General features: G+C 34.3%; 1 protein-coding gene across 3 annotated transcripts in view; it reads right to left on the reverse strand.

Annotated features, from left to right (window-relative positions):
- Nucleotides 1–13,457: 13,457 nt before the first annotated feature.
- Nucleotides 13,458–21,618, reverse strand: part of LOC117172492 (integrator complex subunit 11) — a 159,031-nt gene continuing 150,870 nt past the window's right edge. For all 3 annotated transcript variants that reach the window (XM_033360487.1, XM_033360485.1, XM_033360486.1), the window contains one exon: nt 13,458–13,841. In XM_033360487.1, coding sequence (XP_033216378.1) covers nt 13,551–13,841 — 291 coding nt within the window. In that variant the 3' untranslated portion in view covers nt 13,458–13,550. The remainder of the gene's footprint in view (nt 13,842–21,618) is intronic.

The following is a 21,618-nucleotide window of genomic DNA, read 5'->3' on the forward strand; positions in this document are numbered from 1 at the left end:
AGCATATCCTATAGCCAAGAATTTAATCTCACAATTCGATGTTGAAGGAAATAGTAATGAAATTATACAGCTATAATAAATGTTATTATTCAGACTCCGGGATGTGCCAAAAATATATGAGATCAAGGAAGATTGATGAATTTATTTATAAGATCCTCTTGGCTAAACAGCGGCCTGTATAATTTAAATACCATTTCCTTTAATTCCAAATAAATTTTTTTACGTTTGTTTACCACTCTTACTCTTATACACGTGTTATATCGTGTATACAAAGTTACTAAAATGATAATATAAAGGCCAAAGTGATTAATTCGATATTCAGAGATTATATTCTCTTTTATTTAATTACTTTTAGAAAAGTATGGTTTGTTTTAAGAAAATTCAAAAGGTGTAATTGTCAGTATAAATTTGGGTTGAATTTCACTGTGCGTTTTCGTGCTAAATTTTAGAATTCCTATTATAAATTTTTATTCCACGTACAAAAAAATATGGACCAAGTCAATGCTTTCACTGTTAGGAAATCTGTAATAAATGTAAGACAAATTTATGTGAACTCATTTTTAAAAACATATTTGAAATGTAACATACATTAAAATATAGAAAGCTGCCCATGAAGACTTACTGTCTAATTTGTTACTCTTCGTTTTTGTTTTACATATAACCTGTCTCTTACTTTTCGAAGAAAAGGGTTTAATTTTCTGCCATATAGTTATTTAGACCGGCTTTTTGCATTCATTAAATGTTTCGCTGCTGTATTTTTTATTTCTGATAAACGTAGTATCAAGTCTTTGAAATAACAGCCGTATGTTTATAAAGTTTCATGCTTCAGGAATCGAAATATTATAGGAAATCATGGCAAAGGATAGTAGCCTATCCCAATCACCACAATAGTCAGCGTAGAAACGAATGTATTCGACTGCAGAACTTCTTTCTGCGTTTCCATTTGATTGAGGTCTACATCCTGAAGCTGTAATTTGGGTAACTTTAAATATTTCAGATACATTTTTGGAAGTTTTCCTCTGTACGCACCTCCTTAATCTGTTAGTATCACGTTTGGTACATTGTAATGAGAGATTAAATTTTTGGCTAGAGCATGTGCTATTATTATTGCTGTTACATCTGGTATTTCTACAGTAATGCAATATTTTAATCAATTATCTTGCACAGTAAGGATGTGTCGATTTCCATCAGGAGTTATCAATAGTTGTCCTATATTGTGGAAAGATACTTCGTCAAAAGTATCTATAGGTGTATCCGTTATTATCATAGATTCATGAGTTTTAGTTCGAATAATTTTTTGTCCTTTCCACGAAAAAAACAAACATTCAAAAGGCAACTCTGTGAATTTCGCATTTGTCATTTGCAGATTGAGATTTTTAAAAATGAATTGGTTTCCGAATATGTGAATCGGTCTGTTTCTCGAGTGGCTTTGAACCTGCAATGTACTACAACGTCCATTTTAAGCAAAGTCATATTGAATCAGTTCACCTCTTTTTTAATAAGACTGACTTTTTCACGTTAGGCTGTCATATTTCACATGATTTTTAAAATTTATGAATTTTTGAGAGATTACTTTCGCTGTTTTAGTTTTAGAAGATTTAAAGGCTTTGGCGACTTTTAAGAGTGTAAAAAAAGAGTAACGAGTAAACTTTTGTTAGAAACCAATCGGCGGCAATATGGAATTCCAGTGAAAGATACGCCATTCAAACGACTCTGAAGCACATTCAAAGCAAGTGAATGGATTTAAGTTTCCTGGGTTGACAAACGCTAAACCTTCGTACAAAATCAGTTACTTACTCTTTTAGTCCTGTCTACATATACTTTATACGTATTCTTCCATACTTTTTATTGGCTCCTTTGTGTCCTCCTATTTTTCTTTCATAATTTCCTATTATTATCTGAAAGCGATCTTTCTCAGGGAGAACACATATTTCCATAGCATACCCTGACTCCGATATTGCAATCTTCGAATATTTCTTTTAGAAGGTCCAGTATAGTAATTTTTGGCAATTCATCAATCAAATCTCCACAATTTGAGTTTCTGAACAATTTCATGTTCTCTCTCTTTAGGACAATGCCCAGATTGTATAGTCCAATACTAAGGTTTTGGGCATTTGGATTTAATTTACCAGGCTTGAACTCAAAACTATATTCATAGTCCCTTAATTTGAAATGCCAGAGAATTCATCTTTGTCCTGGATCTTTGACTGAGTTGATCCATTTTAGTGGTTCGTGGTCGCTAACTAGAGTAAGCTCATTTGCATAGATATAAGGTCGATACTGATGAATTTAAAAAAACTGTGAGATGCTCTTTTTCCGTTGTGGAATAATTGTATTTAGCGCTGTTTAATATATGAGAAAATTAGGATCTAGGAAGATCTACGAATTCTTTCTACTGGATTAACCCCTTCGTTGGCAGAAAGAATTTGACAAAAAGTGTCCAAAATGGCACCAATATTTTTTATCCAAAAAACGACTTTTTGTATTTTCGTCCGCCATTTTGAATTTTCACATGTTTACTTCAGATTCGGATTCAGCGGCTCCAAAAACCCGTAAGTGCCGAGATTTATTCAAATCGAACGGTTTTTTTGTAATTGCGTCTGCTATATTGGATCCGGCATTTTGAATTTTCGAACTTTGTCTTTAGATTTGGATACAGCGACCCCAAAAACCCCCGAGCAAGATTTGATGTTTGACTTGATGGTTGATGAGTGAAGGGTTTTCAAAAATCTGGATATTGTAAATTGCGACTTTCGCACAATTCCTATCTCATTTTCTTGAACTTTCTTTTTCGGGTCCCAAATTAAAGTTACACCTTTCTTTAGTAGATTGGTTAAGTGTTTCCTTTTTGCTGCGAAATCTTAAATAAATCTTCTATAATATCCGGCTATATATAGAAATTGTTTAAAATTCTAAGGATTCTTGGGTGTAGGGAATTTTTGCACATCCTCAATATTCTTTGGATACGGTTTCACACCTTCAGTGCTGATTATGTGCCCTAAATAAGCGAATTCTTTAAATAAAAACTCACACTTCTCAGGCTGTATTGATATATTTGCCTCTTTCAATCTCTGTAGGAAGCGTTTTACCTTCTTTTCGTGTTCTTGTAAGCTTTCTGCAAACAGCAATATGTCGTCGAGATCGAAAAATAATTCCACTCAAATCGTAAAATATTGAGCTTCACCTAATTGATGTAAAATTTCGATGATTTTCGAAAGTGGATAGGCATCTCCAATGGTTTTTTTATTTAATAATCTGAAATCAATTACTACTCGAAATTTTCTTTTTCCTGTGTGGCCTATATTTTTTGGACTTATTAACACTTGGGAATAATAGGGTGATTTCGAATGCATTATATGGTTAGCTATATGTGTGAGTGGTAAGGATTCACCAGTTAAATGGAAAACCTCTGGATATTCTCTGATTATTTCAATAACATGATCCTTTTCTTTTTATTTAAATGATTCAACTCTAAAATTTCTATAATTGCTTCCACTTTGTCTTAAGGCGGGGAGTAATCTTTATCGATGGAATGTTCGTCTATTTCATTCCCTGTTCGTTAAAAACATTAAAAGGGATAAGTTCCTGTGGGTCTATTTCAACTTCCAAATCTTCTTCGATGGTATTTATGGCATTAACGTGGCATAATCCATTGGAATTTGACACCACTGCTTCTCCCATCCAAAGTCCTATTGATATTTTTACGGGTAGATATCTATTCTTCATTACACTGTTCCAAGTTCCCACTGGAATGACGTAACCCGTTGTTTTAATGCTTGACTTAATCACTGATTGTCGCAAAGTTCTTCCCGTGAATTCCGTACATGGCAGCACACTTTAACAAGGCTAAACAGCTCTGAGATATTGTTTTTCACAATTTACTGGTACTGAAGGTCCCCACTGATTATGTCGTGAATAACATTTCTAACGGGCATGTTTTTTTCATCATAAGTAGAAATGTTTACCAACCCTTGTTGTTTGGTAAAGCAATCAGCCATGGGTAATTTTTTTGCTGTACTCTCGTTATCAGGCATTTTAGCTATAAGATTTTATTGGGAATGTAGCAGAATCTTTAAATTTATTGAAGAAAATTAGCCATTGATATATATCATTCTTTTCGCTTGGTATCTCGTATTTTATGACGTTAAATCATCAAGTTTGCTTAAGATTGGATTTGAAGTATGCCGATGATTGCTAAAAATGTAAAGATTTTTTCAATAAAGGGAACCTAAAAAGATGTCGTAGTAGTAGTAGTAGTTTATTTCCTATGTACACCTTCGTAGGGTTTTAAATATATTTGCATCGTATTGGAGTAGAATGATACAAGGCCTTAGCAATCGCCAACTTATAAATATACATTATATAATCTTAGATTTCACAATTATATACAAACTATTTTGTGTTGCAGTTAAGCTCCTTTACTTTTGATTCAAATTCTCTCGTATACTGACACTGATCCAAGCTCCGTTCTTCTTTAAGTATTTCATAGATTTTCCAATTAAATTCTACTTCTGTGCAATTTACTAGCCATTTTTCTAATTTAATTGTCATCTCTCACCGATAACTTTCCTTATTGCCTCGTATGTTAGGATGCGGGCTAAAATTTCCTCTTTTATCCCACAGAACCTACACGACACGTCTTTAAACCCTTTATTTCCAGCTTCCCTACGTTTCCGCATCTCAACCTAGCCCACTATTCTTTATCTTGACCGTTAATCTGGTTCCTACATTAATATTTTTCTCTTTCAATTCCTGTTTTTATGTCTTTATAAAGTTTGAAATAATTTGATTAGTCTATTCTGCGCCAGTCTGATTGGATTTCCTGATCTAACTTGATTTGAAGTCCTTCTTCTAGTTTCCCCTCTACGAGATCTGTTTCTGCTTTTTCCCAAAGTAAGTTTAAGGTTGAGCCATCACAAACTTCTTCCATTGCTTCAATAAATTTTTTCCCCCATATTGAAGGATATCTATTTTTTATTCCCCTTAATTTTTCTAGCAGACACACTTTTAATTGCTCTCCATGAACATTCCAATTTTCCTCTTTTTCCTCCTCCACCCTTGTCTAAGCACCATTATTTTTGATTTTTTCACATTAATTTCCAGCTTATTTCTTTTAACGTAATTACCTCAAGATTTCAGCATATTTGGTAGTTCTTCTGGAAAGTCTGCTATCAAGGCCACGTCATCTGCGAATTTAAGAACAAATATCTTTTCATTACCAATTACTGTTCCAATTACATTCCAGACGCTCTATTCGTCATCTATATCGTCGAGTAAAATGTTAAATAACGTCGAACTCCGCGGGCACCGTTGTCTAACACTCCAGTCTGTTCTAAAGCATTCAGTGGTTCCTTCCCCTGTGATGACTTCGTTCAAAGTATCTTGGTAAATAGTTTTGATCATTCTAAGCATTCTACCTGATACCCCAATTAGCTGAAACTTTTTAAATAATAGATTTCTACCCACAGTGCCGAAAGCTTTTTTAAAATCAATAAATTTTACGTAAAATTTGCCGCCTTTCTATTTGATTCTGTTATTAATTGGTGCATTAAGTGTAAACACGTGGTCTCTTGTCGCTCGGCCTTTTCTAAAACCTGCTTGACTCACTTTTAGAATTGCATGTCTTTCTAACCAATCTGATAAGCTGTTGTCCTTTATTCTGGCCAGAATTTTATACCCCACGTCGAGAAGAGATATTCCCCTATAATTAGCAGTATTATCATCGTCTCTCCATTTAAAAATTGGAAAAATTCTAGCTATTTTTCAGCTCGAGCTCATGACTTCCGTCCCCTACATTTCCTGAATTATCTCGTGTAATTCGATAAACCATTTACCTGATAGATTATGGATGAACTCAATTGTGTTTTGATCTTCACCTGGCGCTTTACCTGTTTATAATAACAAATAAAAATGTTGCTGGGCCATCACATCATCCTTTCAGCCAAGGAACAAGTCTCCTTGGCTGAAAGGATGATGTGATGGCCCACCAACATTTTTATTTTATTTTAACATCCTGACAATACCAACACAATGCGCAAATCATTTATTGCATATTTTCAACATCTATTGCATCTGTTTTTGTGGAAAATGATGTACTTTTGTACAATTGCAATTATCAACATCGCTGGAAAGATCATTTGCAATGTTTTTCTCCAACATCTTTTCACTCCAAAATTTGTTTATGATTTGTTTCATTGAGGAGCAATATGGCTGTTAAATAATTGTATGACTGAAGAGGCCCTTCGTCGAAGGGCGAAACGATGAAGTTTCACTAAATAAATAATTTTTTTCCAGCATACCGACAAATTATAACATCTTTTATTAAATATAGAATAACTTTTTTTTAAGTAACAGTATTTGGTTTCTTGTTCTAATATAATCTTGTTTCATGCATATATATATTTTTTGGTCAATATCGATTTCTTCGTCGAAGTTACTTGCTTCATGGATTGTCTAGGTGCCTTTCAATTGTTATCAGAGGATCGTTTTCTGTTTTTAGTGAACTTGAATCGTTAAGATACAAAACATCTTTATCAACTATATCCTCGTCCAACCATTCCGCTTCTTCTTGATTCTCATATTTCATAACAATAGCTAGTAGTTCTCTTTGGCGGATTGCAGCTACTCTGGTAGGCCGCATTTTTGGAATAGCTGATATACCACATGATTTTTTATGCATTTTTGATTTAGTCAAAGATGCGAGGTAGACACCACATTTTGAACATATTTTCTTGTGGACTTCAGATTTAATAGATGGACATGTAATATCATATGGAACTTCTACAACCTGTTTAAATTTTCCTTTGTAGACTGTATCGCGCATTGATTGTAAAGCAAAAACAGATGGATATTTTTCATTTTCTTCATCCACATGAAATTCTCTTTCTTTTTCATTTCTTTGTGCAATTGGCAACGGAGGTGGTAAAAACGATTAGGGAGAAATTTAAAAATCGAACTTCGAGGGAGTGGACAGCAACTGCGATCATCGCATTTCAGAATTTGCAAACAATACTGGCTACTTCGTAAGTGCATTTTCTACCATTCCTCTGACTTTTTTATCGAAGATTATTCTTTAAATTCTGAATGGTCAGGCTTTATATATTCACTTATAACTAGATGATCATCTATAACAATATTGGACCAAATTTCTGCTAAAGTTTCTCCAGCATATGCAAAATTTTCAATTTCTTTTTCCTCGTCGATCGTCTCACCACTGTTGTTTAAATGAGTACCATAATGTTCATGTGGCAGAATGACTCCAGCTAGTTCCTTAGAAAGGGAAACCATTCATCTTTCGACTCTATTAAACGCACTACGTCCAGGAGCGTTGCAAGCAATGTACAAAGCATCTAAGTCATATTTAAGAAAATGGTGAATTGCCATTGCTACGACTTTCTGATATCGTGGGTTTTCATCTGGGTCACCATCGACATTAAAAATAACAACTGGTTTAGTGCTTCCACTCGGATCCTTGGTTATAATATTGAATTTATCCATTGTGAATAGTTTTTCTACGTCTACACAGTGCGACAATGCCGTCGAAAAAGAATGTTTTCCAGAGTGAATAGCCACATATGTAGGTCCAAAATATCCTACAGCCTCTCGGATTGTTTAATCCATCCTTGTCAATAACTATTCCAGCGTATACAGATGGTATTAGCTTACGGGATTTGGCAACAACCCAATCATGGCCAGGCAGTGTCACACGATAACTCATATGCATAAGAAGAGGGCTTTGTTTATTGGCTGCTGTAATTCCAGTTGCCACACGAGCTTTGTCATCTTGGCTAATGAAAGCTAATTCATAAGAAACGAGCATTGATGCTATTTCTTCTAAATTATGAATAGTTGAGGTTGCAAATCTAGAGTCAACGTGGTTCTTATGAGAATTAGTTTGTGCTTTGGCAAGTTTTAACATAAGTTGGATTTTCAGAACAAATTTCTTTCAATGCCTTTCTTTTTTTACTTCTATATTCTTTATTCCTTTCCGCATTCCTTTGTTTTGATTGTAATTTTTTCTAGAATCCCGAAGTTCCAGTTTTTTAGTCATTAGTAATTTTTCCTCAACTTCTGTCAATAAGTTTGCATTTTCTCTTCGCTTTAAAAGTGATATTTCCTCATATAAAATACAAATCTTCTCTTTTAAAGCATTTTGCACTGGAGTATCGAATTTCTTAGCATTAGATGTTATGTCTGAGTTCACATTAGACTTCTCAGGTACATCCGCGCTTTCTGTGGAAAGATCGATTTGTGACGTAGAAGTTCCAGAGATGCTCTGCTTTCCGATGAAGCTGACTGGTATTTTTCAGCTGTATGCGCAATTTTTGTATTACTAATTTTCGTTGATGCCTAACGAGCATAAAATAAAAAAATACAAATTTAAATTCTGATTGGAAAATGTAATTATTCATACTAGTGATAGGGGAGACCGAGGTGAGATGAGCATATTTATCATTTTCAGTAAAATATTTGCAAGCTATAGTAGTTTTCTAAAATGTAATTGATCTTATACATTCTGTAAACCTTTATGTATCAATTTCATGAAATACGAATTGTTCAACAAATTTTAATTGCGATATAAACATTAAAATTGTAAATTATGCACGTCTCATATCGCCCCATCATCTGGGGCAAAAGGAGACACGTATTGGGGCGAGATGAGACACCTCACCTATTTATTAGATTTTGTTAATAGAAAAAATATATTATTTTAGGTATTCTGATAATATAAATGAGAATCACGACAAAATATCATTATTTTAACCAATGAGCAATATGATTATTCATACTAATTCATGCTCTGTGAAATGATCAACAAATCACATATTTTGAGAAAAAAATGCAGTGTCTCATTTGACCCCTTATGCTCATCTTGCCCCAGTCTCCCCTATCTCGTATCAAAATTATTGAAGAAATTTAGCATACTTACAACATTCCAGTAATTTAACAACATGCTCTGGTTTTTTAGTTTTACGGTTGCCAACTCAGAATGTTTCTTCTTTAATGATTGTTCGAAATTTTCTTTGGATTTGATCGAATTCCAGAATAAGGTAGCTTCTTTTTGCAAATCGTCGCCTTTCTTATTTGGGTAGACTTCTTTGAAATGTTTAAACAATCCTTGGTATCCCGTGTTTTTATCCATATTACAATAAATATACGGCTCTGAAAAATGCAGAAAAATTCTACAGCTTTATTTTAATGGCTGTAAGTTCTTATGATGCATTTGACACAGAAATATTGGACCTCTTCAACTCTGTCAATTCAATATGTCTCAAAAATAATAATAATACAGATAAGTTACAAAAAGGGTAGTAAAAGAATAAAAACATAAGTCAAGTAATGAGGTAATGTCATTAAATGACTTAGATAGTCTACAATATTTGAAAAAGAAAGAAGTCACTCTATATATTTTTGTGCGAGAATTAAAAGATTTGAGTTTCTAATCATTAGTTTTCATTTCATTTTTTATTGTCGCATAATGATATTCGAATATTCAACGCGTACACATTAAAGAAACAATATGCAAGATTATTTCAGAATCATGTTATTTATTTATCTATTCTAGAGTAATGTTCAAACAGTACGTACCTGATTAATATTTCAATTTTATCAGAAATCTTTACGAAATCTTTGACTTTCCTCTATACATATTATAGGGAAACACACACTGATCATAAGCATATAACCTAGAAATTTGTCCAGTATCATCCAATAGAAAGTTGAAGTGAGCTTATTAAAGACAGTGTCGCCAAAGGCAAGAAGTAAAACTCTAAAACCCCGCGCTATTTAAAATTTATATATAAAGTAAGAGATAAAGTAGGGGTGATAAGGATGCACGAGGAACGAAAGGAATATAAGTTCGTTAAGAAAAAAGTATGGGAGAGAGAGAAGGTATCACGGGAGAAGAGATTAAGAGAGTCAAGATTTAACAGGAACTATACGTAGATTATGCCAAGGGAGAGAGCGCACTATTTGTGTGAGAAAGGAGAGAAAGTGGAGCACTAGTTAAAGGAGTGTGAGAAAGTGGAAAGGAGTGGGATAAGTATGGATGTATTGTTGCATCAAAGGGGGGACAAAAGGGCAGAAGCATGGTTGATTGCAATGTTTGGTCAGATGGAGAAGAAGAAAAGAAAGGAAGAGGAATGAAGAGGGAAAAATCTAAATAGTAGAGGAAGTAGGTGTAAGAAAATTGTAAATTTTGTAAGTAGTAGATAAGTACTAGGTATAGGCGCAGAGGGAAAGATTGGCAATGCGAGGTAAAGTGAGAAAGTAGGGAGATGTGTGCGAGGCGAATAGAGGAAAGTAAGGCCATAAGAGCGAACCGCCTCAGAGATAAGATGTGATTGGAATTCAGTTTTTAAGAGGTAGTTGTAAAAAAAATGTTGTAAAAAATGCAATTGTAAGCAAGTTAACTTTTCAAGGCTAGCAGGCAGCGAAATAAACGTTTATCTATAACCCTTTTAAGACTGATAACTTGAATTGGGCCATCATAGTCTAATATAAATGAAAGGTACTTGTTTAATGTTTATGTTTAGAAATATTTAATTTTGCCAGATCAGGAATAGACAGAGAAGAATCGTTAGAAATAATGAAATAATGTAAGATTTAATGTTTTTATTGAGTTAATCACTTTACTGGTACGAAAAGATCGGACAACGATCTGTCGCGATTCACTGTTGCTCGCACACTGGTTTTCTCAAGCGACAAGGCTATCATCACACACTCAAACTAAGAAATCATGTGACTTCAAACATTCATTTAAATAACAAGGAAACCGAAAATAGCTTTGAAATAGGCGATGTCGATAAATTGAATAATTTTCAATCGCAGAAAATCTCATAAAGACGAAACATTAGAACTTTAAACAGTACTAAATAAGTAGTAACACGGATTCTCAGTTTCTCATCAGACTGGGTTTCGCAACGTTGAGGCCAAAAACCTAACTTCTGCTTAACCATGAAGACCCTTTATACCACAAATCATTATAAATTAATTGTAAAAGGTTTGCAATATAGAAACTAGACCTGCTTAATTGTCCTTAGTTGGCACATGCTACCTACGAGTAATGGGAATTGAAATATGAACTTCTGTTACCCTATTGACAACGAAGGTTGGCCCTTTTGACGGGTGTTGAATTACCCAAACTAGATTAATATTAGAATCAGTTCAGGCATGTATAGGAACGTAGGCTCAGTTAAATGCAACGTGAAGTACATGAAGTTCACACGTTCCGTCCACATACATTCCACCAATCATGGAATTCTGAGTTCTTGTAATTGAGGTGGTTCCTCGTAGGTTATTCATCAAGCTTGCTTCATATCTTTTGATAATTTGTCATCCAAATCCAGTTTTCTCACCTAAGATTCTTAAATAAAGTTTTTAGCGGGTATGAAGTCTGGAGACACCCATCCTAATAGATCAGATACTCATGCAATTACCGATAAGGGAATTCTTTTTCAGTATATATACAATGATTGAGTGCCTCTTAGACATTTTCTCACAGTAAACGCATCAGATTTTAATAAATTTATACGTTCAGCTGGCAGACTGGACTTGTCGACTCTCATCGACGAGGAAGTCATTTAATAAAACTTCCTTCGCGGCTGAATATTTTGATCTTTCATCTTCTGTCATTTGTTTAAGCACTCTATGTACTAAAGAATGAGAATAGGCCGTGCCATAGATGACGGTTAAAAGCTGATTATTGCGCACACTGAACCGGGAGACTGTCTTCGGCAGACATTTCTTTGATAATAATCTAAATCACGTGAATCTTTCTTTCTACGTTAAGAACTGGATGACGTGGAGAATAAATATAAAATAAATAAAATAAGTAAGATATTTTTTTTACATGAAGAAACTTTCCTAAAGCTGGAGGGCCATTTTCTTTAAATGGCAAGCGTACTGCATATTTACCCTACTCATTACAATGCGTATTAAGAAAGTTTTTCTCATAAGCTTCCTCTGATTCAGCAAGGAATGGTTCCTTTCTATCTTTTCTAATTGCCAGAATTTCTTTAAATGAGAGCGTGAATATTACAAACTGTCCAAAATCATACAATGAAATTACCAAATATGGTATTCTGAGTAATTAGGTCTTCTGGAGAACATTTTAGTGAACCTAAAAGTAGAACTTGATGAAAATAATCTGCAGCTATTAAAACACCTGCTTCTTTGCTTTTTCAAAAGGTTGAGGATCGGCCAACTCAATATCCTGTAAGTGTTTCGAATTTATCCCACAATAATTTTTTGGAACAATGTTATTATTGGGGAGTTTTTGTAAAAGAATGGCATTCATTGAAATCGTAGCGTGCTTATTCTTTTCAGAAAAATTGGGAAGTTTCACTCACGACTTTGCCACATTAAGGAAGACATCAGCCATTCCACCTACCTTAATTATAAGTGCTCTTTTTGCATGTAACAATTGTGTTAGCACCACTAGCAACTAGAAGACTTTGCGAGACAGCACACTCATGCGAGCTTGTCAGCTGCAGGCGAATTTGTAAAGGGAACGAGAATGAGAGGATAGAAGGAGGAAAGAGATGGAATAAGGATCAGTGACGAGTCGTACATTCGTACTTTCAATATCACTTTCATTGATACACATGTTCGTTGCTCACACAGTTGAAGAAAATAATTTGTATTTCAACATAAAGTATGTTATCTCCACTACTTAAGTTTTAACACATAATATAGGAGGAACGCAACCGTCCGCATCAGCTGCACGGTGAATCTCGACTCGGAAAGTGTCTGGATCTTAAGACTTTTCGAGCGCGGATAACACTCGCATTCAATGGGACGCAAAAATGGCAAAGTCTAAGAAACACTCAGAACTAACCAGCAGTCGATGATAGTTCGGTTTAATGGTTTTAAGAATGTACTTTGAATTAGATAATATGGAATATAGATTCTGGAATAGTCTGCACGGGGCTGTCCCGGTATGTTTCATCAGTTAAGGATGCATTTTTGTAATGCAATGCAGTGATATAAATGTGGGAGGACCTACAGCTTGAGGTGGGATTCGCACCACCTGAACATCGTTAAACGCACAAGAAAAATTACCAGAAGTACCGACTCGGGGATTTAACCCCGGACCTATAACGTGATGTCTGAGCACCTAACCGCCTGAGTCACTGAGGCTGTGTGATTATTGCTGTTATTATATAATAATCTTTATAAATATTGTTCTAATTCCCTGTTTAAGACGAAATAACTTTGTATCTTTTTAGCGTTTTAAATTAAAATATTTAAAAATATTTCTTAATAACATATTTTTAATACGATAATATGAATATATGCTAATACGATATATGAATTTAAAAAATACGTTCCCTACACACAATCTGAAAATGCAGCGCTCATCTCTTGTTTAACGTGTGGTACATTTATCAAATGTTTCTTATGTAAAGTTTAATGTATACATTCTTAAATTTGGCCAAAAATTTTATACACAGGCATATAAAGTAAACGAGCTAATTTTTTATTTCATTTACAAATAAGTTCAGTTCAGAAAAAGTATTAATTAGTTATTTTACAGACGATAATATATTTTAACTTAATAACGTTTGCAAGAAATCGAGTATATAACTTCCAAGATCTTCATCCTCATTGGTCCACGACACATAAACATTTTTCTGGTCGTCTTCATCACCTTCAACTTTAACTAACACTGATTCCACCGATATGGAGCCATCAGTTAACTGAACAGTCCAGCCTGACAGTCTATCTTTCAACGGTTCGAATAGCTTCTGTGTCGTTGCATAAGCTGGTCCTGAATCTTGAACCTGTATGGTGGATGTGAATCTTACTATGTGCTTCATAATACCAGCCGCTCGGGCAACCTATGGACAATACAATAATCTGTTGAGACCATTTTACAAGGGGAAAAAAAGAAAAAAACATATTTTTTGAAAGCACTACGCGTTTTATTCATGGACTTCATTTTTTTGGAATTTTGAGTTTCCTTCTTTAAAAAAATATTTTAAAAACGTTCGTGAGGCAAATTAAATAAAGAAATGTGTCACACGACACCTTTATGCATCACCTAATAAGAATTGGTTATCTTACACGGTGCATATCACACGACAGAACATGCAAAGATAAATCGTACTGTTAGTCTTTCATGGGTTAAGTAGATAATAATTGGATTTGACATTAAGTTTTTGGAAGATGTACTTCTTTAAAGGATTTTCATATAACTTTGTTGCTTCATGACTTTAATAATGTTGTTTAATTACCTAATAATTAACACTCTGATCTTGTTGTGCTGCTATTGTGTCTACGTTAAATACATTATCTAACGACGTCATAACTTAACTCCATTTCTTTCCATTTCTTTCTGTACGCATTAATTAGCATATCGATGAATAATTTAACTTAAACTTAAACATGAGCCCAGCATGCAAATTATTTAAACTAAAAGATCAAAGTCGATTTTCTAGATTTCTACGATGCCATCTTAACTCGCGCACACCCTTACTTAACCCAAGCACTAATTCTTGATCGGCTCGTTATCAACAGACAGAAGTCGGTCGCCAGTTCTGCCCGTATGTGATCGTTGGTATGCCGCAAAGGCCCTGAAAATCCCATAAGATTAACATGGGGAAATTTTAGTTTTCGGAAAAATGGGATTCAGGTTTCTGGATTTAAACTTAGCTTGCGGGAGATATTAAGAATTTGTTGGGGAGTCTCTAATCAATCATTTTCATTAAATTACTTTAAATTTGTATGCCCCCACTCCCCCCTTGTGGGCCGCAAAAAACTGAAATTGACATTTTGGCCCAAAATTGACATTCTGTTTTTCCCTTTTTTGCCATAAATTATTTTTGTTTGTCAAGTGGAATGGTTTTAAGTATTTTTCAACTAATTAACAATTGTTTATACAATTTATTTTTGTTTAAATAAGTTTTTTTGCATTCACTCATTGAAAGGTAGTTTTTTTATGTTGGATTTGACAATTGGCTATTTGAAGAAATAATGATCTTTGTTTCAAGCATTTAGTATTTGTTTAAACATTTTATTAGTATTTAATTGTATCTTTTTCTTAAAAAGAGGGATAAAACTCTATTTTTTTAAATTTAGTTAGCTTAACTGCTTATTATTTAATATCGGCGTCATTTAGATACTAGTACCTCACTTTGTAATAAATTCTAATTTGTTTAAATAAATTTTGTTTGTTTAAATAATTTTTTCGAAAATAAATGTTTGAAATTTCTTTTTTTCTGCAATTCTTGTGGTAATTTATAATTGTGAAGAGCAAAATTATATTATATTCAATTACATTCAATTTTGTCGTTCTGAAATTATTTTTATAATTTGTCCCTTTAAATCACCCTCGTAGACACAGTCGTTTGTCCTTTGAAAGCTAAAAGTCAGTTTTTGTTTTGTTTATGTTGATCTCGCAGATTAGCTGTTAGTATTCTCAAAGGAATTAAAAATCATCGTATTTTTTGAACGTCACTGGAAATCAAAACAAAAAATTTTGCTCTCAACAATGAAAAATTACCACACAAAAAAGTTACCGCAAAAAAAACAGAAATTTTCTAAATTTATTTTCGAACAAAATGGTTTAAACAAACAAAATTTATTTAAACAAATAAGAATTTATTACAAAATAAGGTACTAGTATCTAAATGACGCAGATATTTAATAATAAGCAGAAAAGCTAACTCGTTTTTTTTTAAACTAGAGTTTTATATCTCTTTTTAAGCAAAAGTTAGAATTAAATTATAAGTAATTGTTTCAACAAATACTAAATGCTTTAAACAAAGATCATTATTCCTAAAAATATCCAATTGTCAAATCAACCCTAAAAAATCTGCCTTTCAATGAGTGAGTGCAAAAAAAATTATTTAAACAAAAAACCCATTGTTTAAACAATTGTTAATTAGTTGACAAATACTTGAAAACATTCCACTTAAGAAAAAAATAATTTATTGCAAAAAAGGGGAAAACAGCGAGTTTGTGTGTCAATTTTGGGCAAAAATGTAAATTTAAGTTTTTTCGGGCATTTTTGTGGCTCCACAAGAGGGGGTGAGGGGCATAAAATTTTAATTAATTTAATGCAAATGATTAATTAGAGACAACCCAACCAATTCCTCATATGTCCCGCAAGTTAAGTTTGAATCCATAAACCTGAATCCAATTTTTTCGAAAATCCAAATTGCCCCATGTTGTTAATCTTATGGGATTTTCAGGGCCTTTGCGATACGTCTTAATATTAAACGATTTAGCTTAAACTTAGAGGGAATTTTTTTTTCCAGCAACCTCACAAAATCGAGGGGGGGGGGGGGGGGGGGGTTTGGAATACTCTCTAATCCAAAAAAAATGTCAACAGGTATGATTTTGGACCACCTTAGTCTGCAACGATTCACAAAGCTTTATTTATTGAAATCAAATTGCAGCTGTGTATTATTTATAACCTAAAGACAAAATTGAAGTATTTATAAGCATTGTTTTTGGCGAATTAAATAGCTCTACAGCATATCCCCTCCCTTAATGATAAGGGAATATACCAATGCTCTACAATCGGGATATTTTAATGGAATATTCTAGAAATATTACGTACACATATTGCTGAAATATTGGCAAAAAATCCAAGATATCACTGTAGAATGTTGGTTTAACATTTCCCTAAACATATTCTCGAGATTTACGTAGAATTTTTCTGCAAGACTTCCTTTAAAGTACCCACAATGTTCTCGTGGAATATTTTGGGAACATTGCTTCAAAAGTTCCGTAAATTTTGTATAAAAATATACAAGGTATCTCGAATGTTCTAAAGAAAGATTGCTGGAACAAAGCCTTGAATGTGCCTAAATAGATAAAATATGTTAATTCATGACATAGAATTATACTTCAACTTTAGTATATTCAGATTAATGGTACAGAAGTGAAGTTGATTCTAGATGATTAGAGAGCACGGTTGGGATGCTGTCACATGTGTGTTTTCCGGATTTTTGCTCGACTGTGCATTTCTGGATTAGAAGAAGAACGCACCTTAAATGGTAAAGGTGTTTACTTAGTTTTGAGTGGAATATTTGCAAGAGCTACAAGAATCTTTTGATTTGTGGTTTTATGGCGGTAAATTTGAATTGTGAATAAGCATCTGATCAAAACCTTCTTGCTGATTTTGTACAAATTATACCTAAATCAAGGTCATCTTCTTTTCAATTTAGAGTTCGTTTTTTCCCTCAAATATGTCTGAAAAATTGCGACAAATTTCTGACTGGCTCCTAGTAGAATTAGCGATGAATTACATGTATTGCCACGTTTTATGACTGTGAGATAGGTGGCCATAGGCACGTCGAAATTACGATAGGCTGTTGAAATCTTCGTGTCTTAAGGACACGAAGTGACCAAAGGATGACAGCTTACAGCATTCATCTCGCAAGTGCTTTGGCATGTTCTTGGTTTAAAACCTTTGCGGCATACATTTTTCTATCAAACTTATTTTACATATATATGCACCTCAGAAAGTTTTCCGGGTCACTGATGATGAATCTGAAGTCAGATTTAAAAAATTCCAAATAGCGGATTAAACATAGTAGACAAATTTTGAAAAAGTAGATGGATTTTCATGAAACTTGTCAATAAGTGGTTTTTGGGGTCGCTGATTACAAATCCAGAGTCAGATTTAAAAAATTAAAACTGGCGGATCCAATATGCCGGATGAGTTTTCAAAAAATTATTAGAGTTTCATGAAACTTGCCATCTGGGGTTTTCGGGATTGCTGATTACGAATCCGGAGCCCGATTTAGAAAGCTAAAAATGGCGGATCAAATATGTTAAACGAGTTTTCAACAAATTAATTTATTTTCATCAAACTTGGTACCTGGAGGTATTTGGATTATCTGATAACAAATCCGGAGTCAGATTTCAAAAATTTAAAATGGCGGATCCAATATCAATCTGATTTTGTAATCATATTGGATCCTGCATTATGAATTTCTGAAAAGTGGCCTCAGATCTGTCATGAAAAACTCCAAAAACACCAGGATAAGAAGTTTGAAGAAAATTAACTAACTTTTTCAAAATTAGTCTGCAATTATAGATCCGCCATTTTAATTTTTCAAATCTGAATTCAGATTTGTAATTAGAGACCCCACAAACACTCAGATGCCAAGTTTCATGAAAATCCATTAATTTCTTTTTTAACTTACCGCCATATTAGATCCGCCATTTTGAAATTTGCAAATCTAGCTAAGGATTTGTAATAAGACCAATTTATTCAATACGTTGTTTAAAAATGAACTCTTTCGTAAAAAAGAGCAATTTTCGAAATTCGTTTATTTATAACTATTTATAGTTTTATTCAATACATTCGTAATCATTTTTTAATTAATTATACAATGCTTTAAATACGATATTAAAAGGTTTTTTGATATTACTTTAAAAAAATTGAATCTAGAAAAAAAAAGTTGTGTATGAAAAAGGTGGTAATTCGGGTTAACACTATGCCGCATAGGGCTAAAAGAATATTGTAGGTGCAGTCGCTGCAGCTCCCTTTTAAAGACTGGATACCTATCTTTCTTTCGATCATGAACAAAGTTCGTTTCTTAAAGTCCTGGAAAATGATGTCAGGCCTCGAGTGTGCAATTAAGAATGCTGTCCGAAAATCGTATTTCTAAGAAATTTGGCACATCTCGTTTTGGACCATTGATTCTATCTCGCTCGAAGCAAGATGCCTTATATCTAGCGAGGAGTTGCCTGCGTTTCGCTTTGGTCTTAATGTTGTTTCCTCTCCTTCCTCTGCGGCTTTTTAATACAGCGGTGGGAAAAGCTCTCCGCGCCCATATCATTTTTTCGAGACGTAGACGACTTAATTTTGTAATGCTTAATGCGAAACGTGCTGAAGCTCTGGGTGTTTCTGGCACCACAGAGTGTGCATACACGCCCTGAAGCTGTGAACTCTAGGATGATCGCACTGTATGATTGTTGTTCCTCCGAGTAGCCAGGGAAAAGTTTCTTTCGTTCTTGTAGAACACCCCATGCAAGGATATGAGGCTGCATGCTCTGAGAGGTTGACCGGTTCTGTGCGGTTCCTTTACGAGCCAAGAAGGAAAGCCTTTCACCAGGTCTAGCTGCTCTTGAAAACAACAATGATAAAACTAAAACTAGTCGTAAGTGTGGCTCAGATCAATCAAACGTCCAGAGTTCACAAAAATGTGCCGACTGTAGGGGCCAATCAAGACAAAATATATCTGATAGACCGGCAAAATCTCAATACTTTTCATTGGAAGGTAAACTGAGGGTCGACCTGATAGAGTTGCCTGATACCAATGTCGCCCCTAAGCGAAAAGATTAGAAGGCGCGACCGCACACTGTGGTGCATTAAACATCCAGAATTCTCGCACTTTTCTCACGAACTGCATAGGCATCGAGTAGAGCAGAATCGATGACTTAGGACCAGGAGAAACATATAACGCGCTTTGTGGATATTTTGCTGAAGAGTTTAACTTTCTCTCCATCAATTGTAATGCGCATAATGCAGCGAGAGCTTCTGCTGATCATAAGACAAAAAGATGCATTTATTAACTTAGAATAAACATAGGCTGGGTGTAGTGACGCACGTCCACTCGAACGATCAAGAAATAACTGAATTCAAGACTGTCTCTCGTAAATCTATCGAAATCGATTGAAAATTTTCATATTTATTTAATTTCGTCGTGATTATTATTAATACTGTAAATTACTTTTATTTCACAGCGAGTAAAGAAAATAAATTGGTTCTATTCCTGAAAAAGATATTTTAGTATGGCAAAGTAGTTTTTTATATGTTGTTTAAATTTATCTTTGTAATAAATCATAAATGCAGAGCATCTCAATCTAGCTCTAAGGATTGACCTGAAGTACACTTGGAAATTCAGAATGGAATATGTGTCAATATCAGTTAAATCTAGTTGAAACTCAACATTTCTCTACATAATCAGTTATATCATATGAATAAATTATTACTTTTTAAATATCACCCCAATAAGTATGATTTTTTTGCGATTTTTTCTATGGGAATTGTTTCTAATACAAAAAATAACTAAAAAATTTGTCCACTTTTCACTTAGTGAGGTAATAATTAATGCAAGTTAACAAACATGCTGATTTCAGCAATTGATTATGGTTTATTATCATCTTCTTTTAGGCTATTGCTAGAAAGATTTTTCTCAAATCTTTAGTTTTGCTTCGACATTTTAGGTATGAAAAAATAATAAGTGCACAATAATAAGTAAAAAATGTGACAGATAATTATATTATTCCCCCACTTTCTGGAAAAAACGTGTCTCGTAGATGATAATATACATATATAAACTTTAAAAAAACTCCAAACAAGTAATTTATTCTGTCTTCACCTTACTCTCGGCATTTCACATCACATCTTCCTGTTCGGCATTATCCCCATACTAATCTTTGTCTGCATATATTTCTCATAATTTCTTTAAAAATCGCTTACTGTGTGTTCAATATGATGGGCCAAGAAAATGAACTGTCACAAGTCGTGTTCGGAAACTTCGATAATCAATATCCGTAAATCATGGATAATGTAGCAAATTTCACGTAATTTTTTTCTCACTTCTGAAGAATATTTGATATTCTCAATCACTGCCTACAGAAAGTCCACACGAATGAAAGAGAGAACGACGTTATCTCTCTCGATATTTTCGATGGGTTTGATTTTGTGTTTTCTGCTCGGGTGTGCTTGAAAATATATAGCCAAAAATGATACGACCTCAAATGCCGCAACATTTCTGGGATTTCGCTCATGCTTTACGGATGCCAAACCTCAATTTTTCCGTATACTCTTTGTAAAAAGTAGCATGCACAACTTATTGGGAATCAACCGTTTGAAAATGACTCGTGTCGACGCCTAAAAATATTAAAAATAGTGTTGGAAACCTCATCGTGGGGATGTAAAACCTGACTGTCTCAACTCAACGAGTGCAACCGTGGATTAAAAATACTGTTTAGTCATTCGGAATAACCGGGCTTCTGGGAACCAGAAAATTTATAGCCGAAGTTGGCAGTAGTTTGGGAAGGCCTATTGCAGTTAGTATTTAGATTAACGGAGAGAAGAAAAATAAGATGGTTTGCGAGTTTAAACCCACTCCATGTCATTTTGGTTAAAATAAATTGTTACTTTCTCAATTGAAACAAATACAGGGTACGGCACGGTTACTTGCTGATTTTAATTTGGCGCCAAGCGCCTTGAGGTGGTGGGAGAAAGATGGGGTGGGGATCATTGCATAGGGGACATCCCAAAGTTTCGTTTCTCGTTGGGTTAATGACTGCCATGCGTTGGTCGAAGGAGGAACGAGCGTTCGCCGTGGAGGCCTACTTCTCAACTGGCCGCTCCATTATTAAAACTCAACGTGCCTTCCGGACCCGGTTCAATCTTCAACCTGGAGCTCAACTTCCTGGTCGGCAGTCGATTGTTTCATGGGTGAACACATTTAGGGTAAGTGGTAATGTGGAAAAAACACAAGGGACCCGCAAAGAGCGCCAGAACACCTCAAAACATTGAGACGGTGAGGCAGTCATTTTTGCGTTCGCCCAGACGTTCTGCTCGCAAACATGCAGCTGCCCTGGGTATTTCGGACCGCACTGTGAGACGAATCCTTCACGAAG

The sequence above is a fragment of the Belonocnema kinseyi genome, chromosome 5, assembly GCF_010883055.1.
Source record: "Belonocnema kinseyi isolate 2016_QV_RU_SX_M_011 chromosome 5, B_treatae_v1, whole genome shotgun sequence".
NCBI classification, from domain to species: Eukaryota; Metazoa; Arthropoda; class Insecta; order Hymenoptera; family Cynipidae; genus Belonocnema; species Belonocnema kinseyi.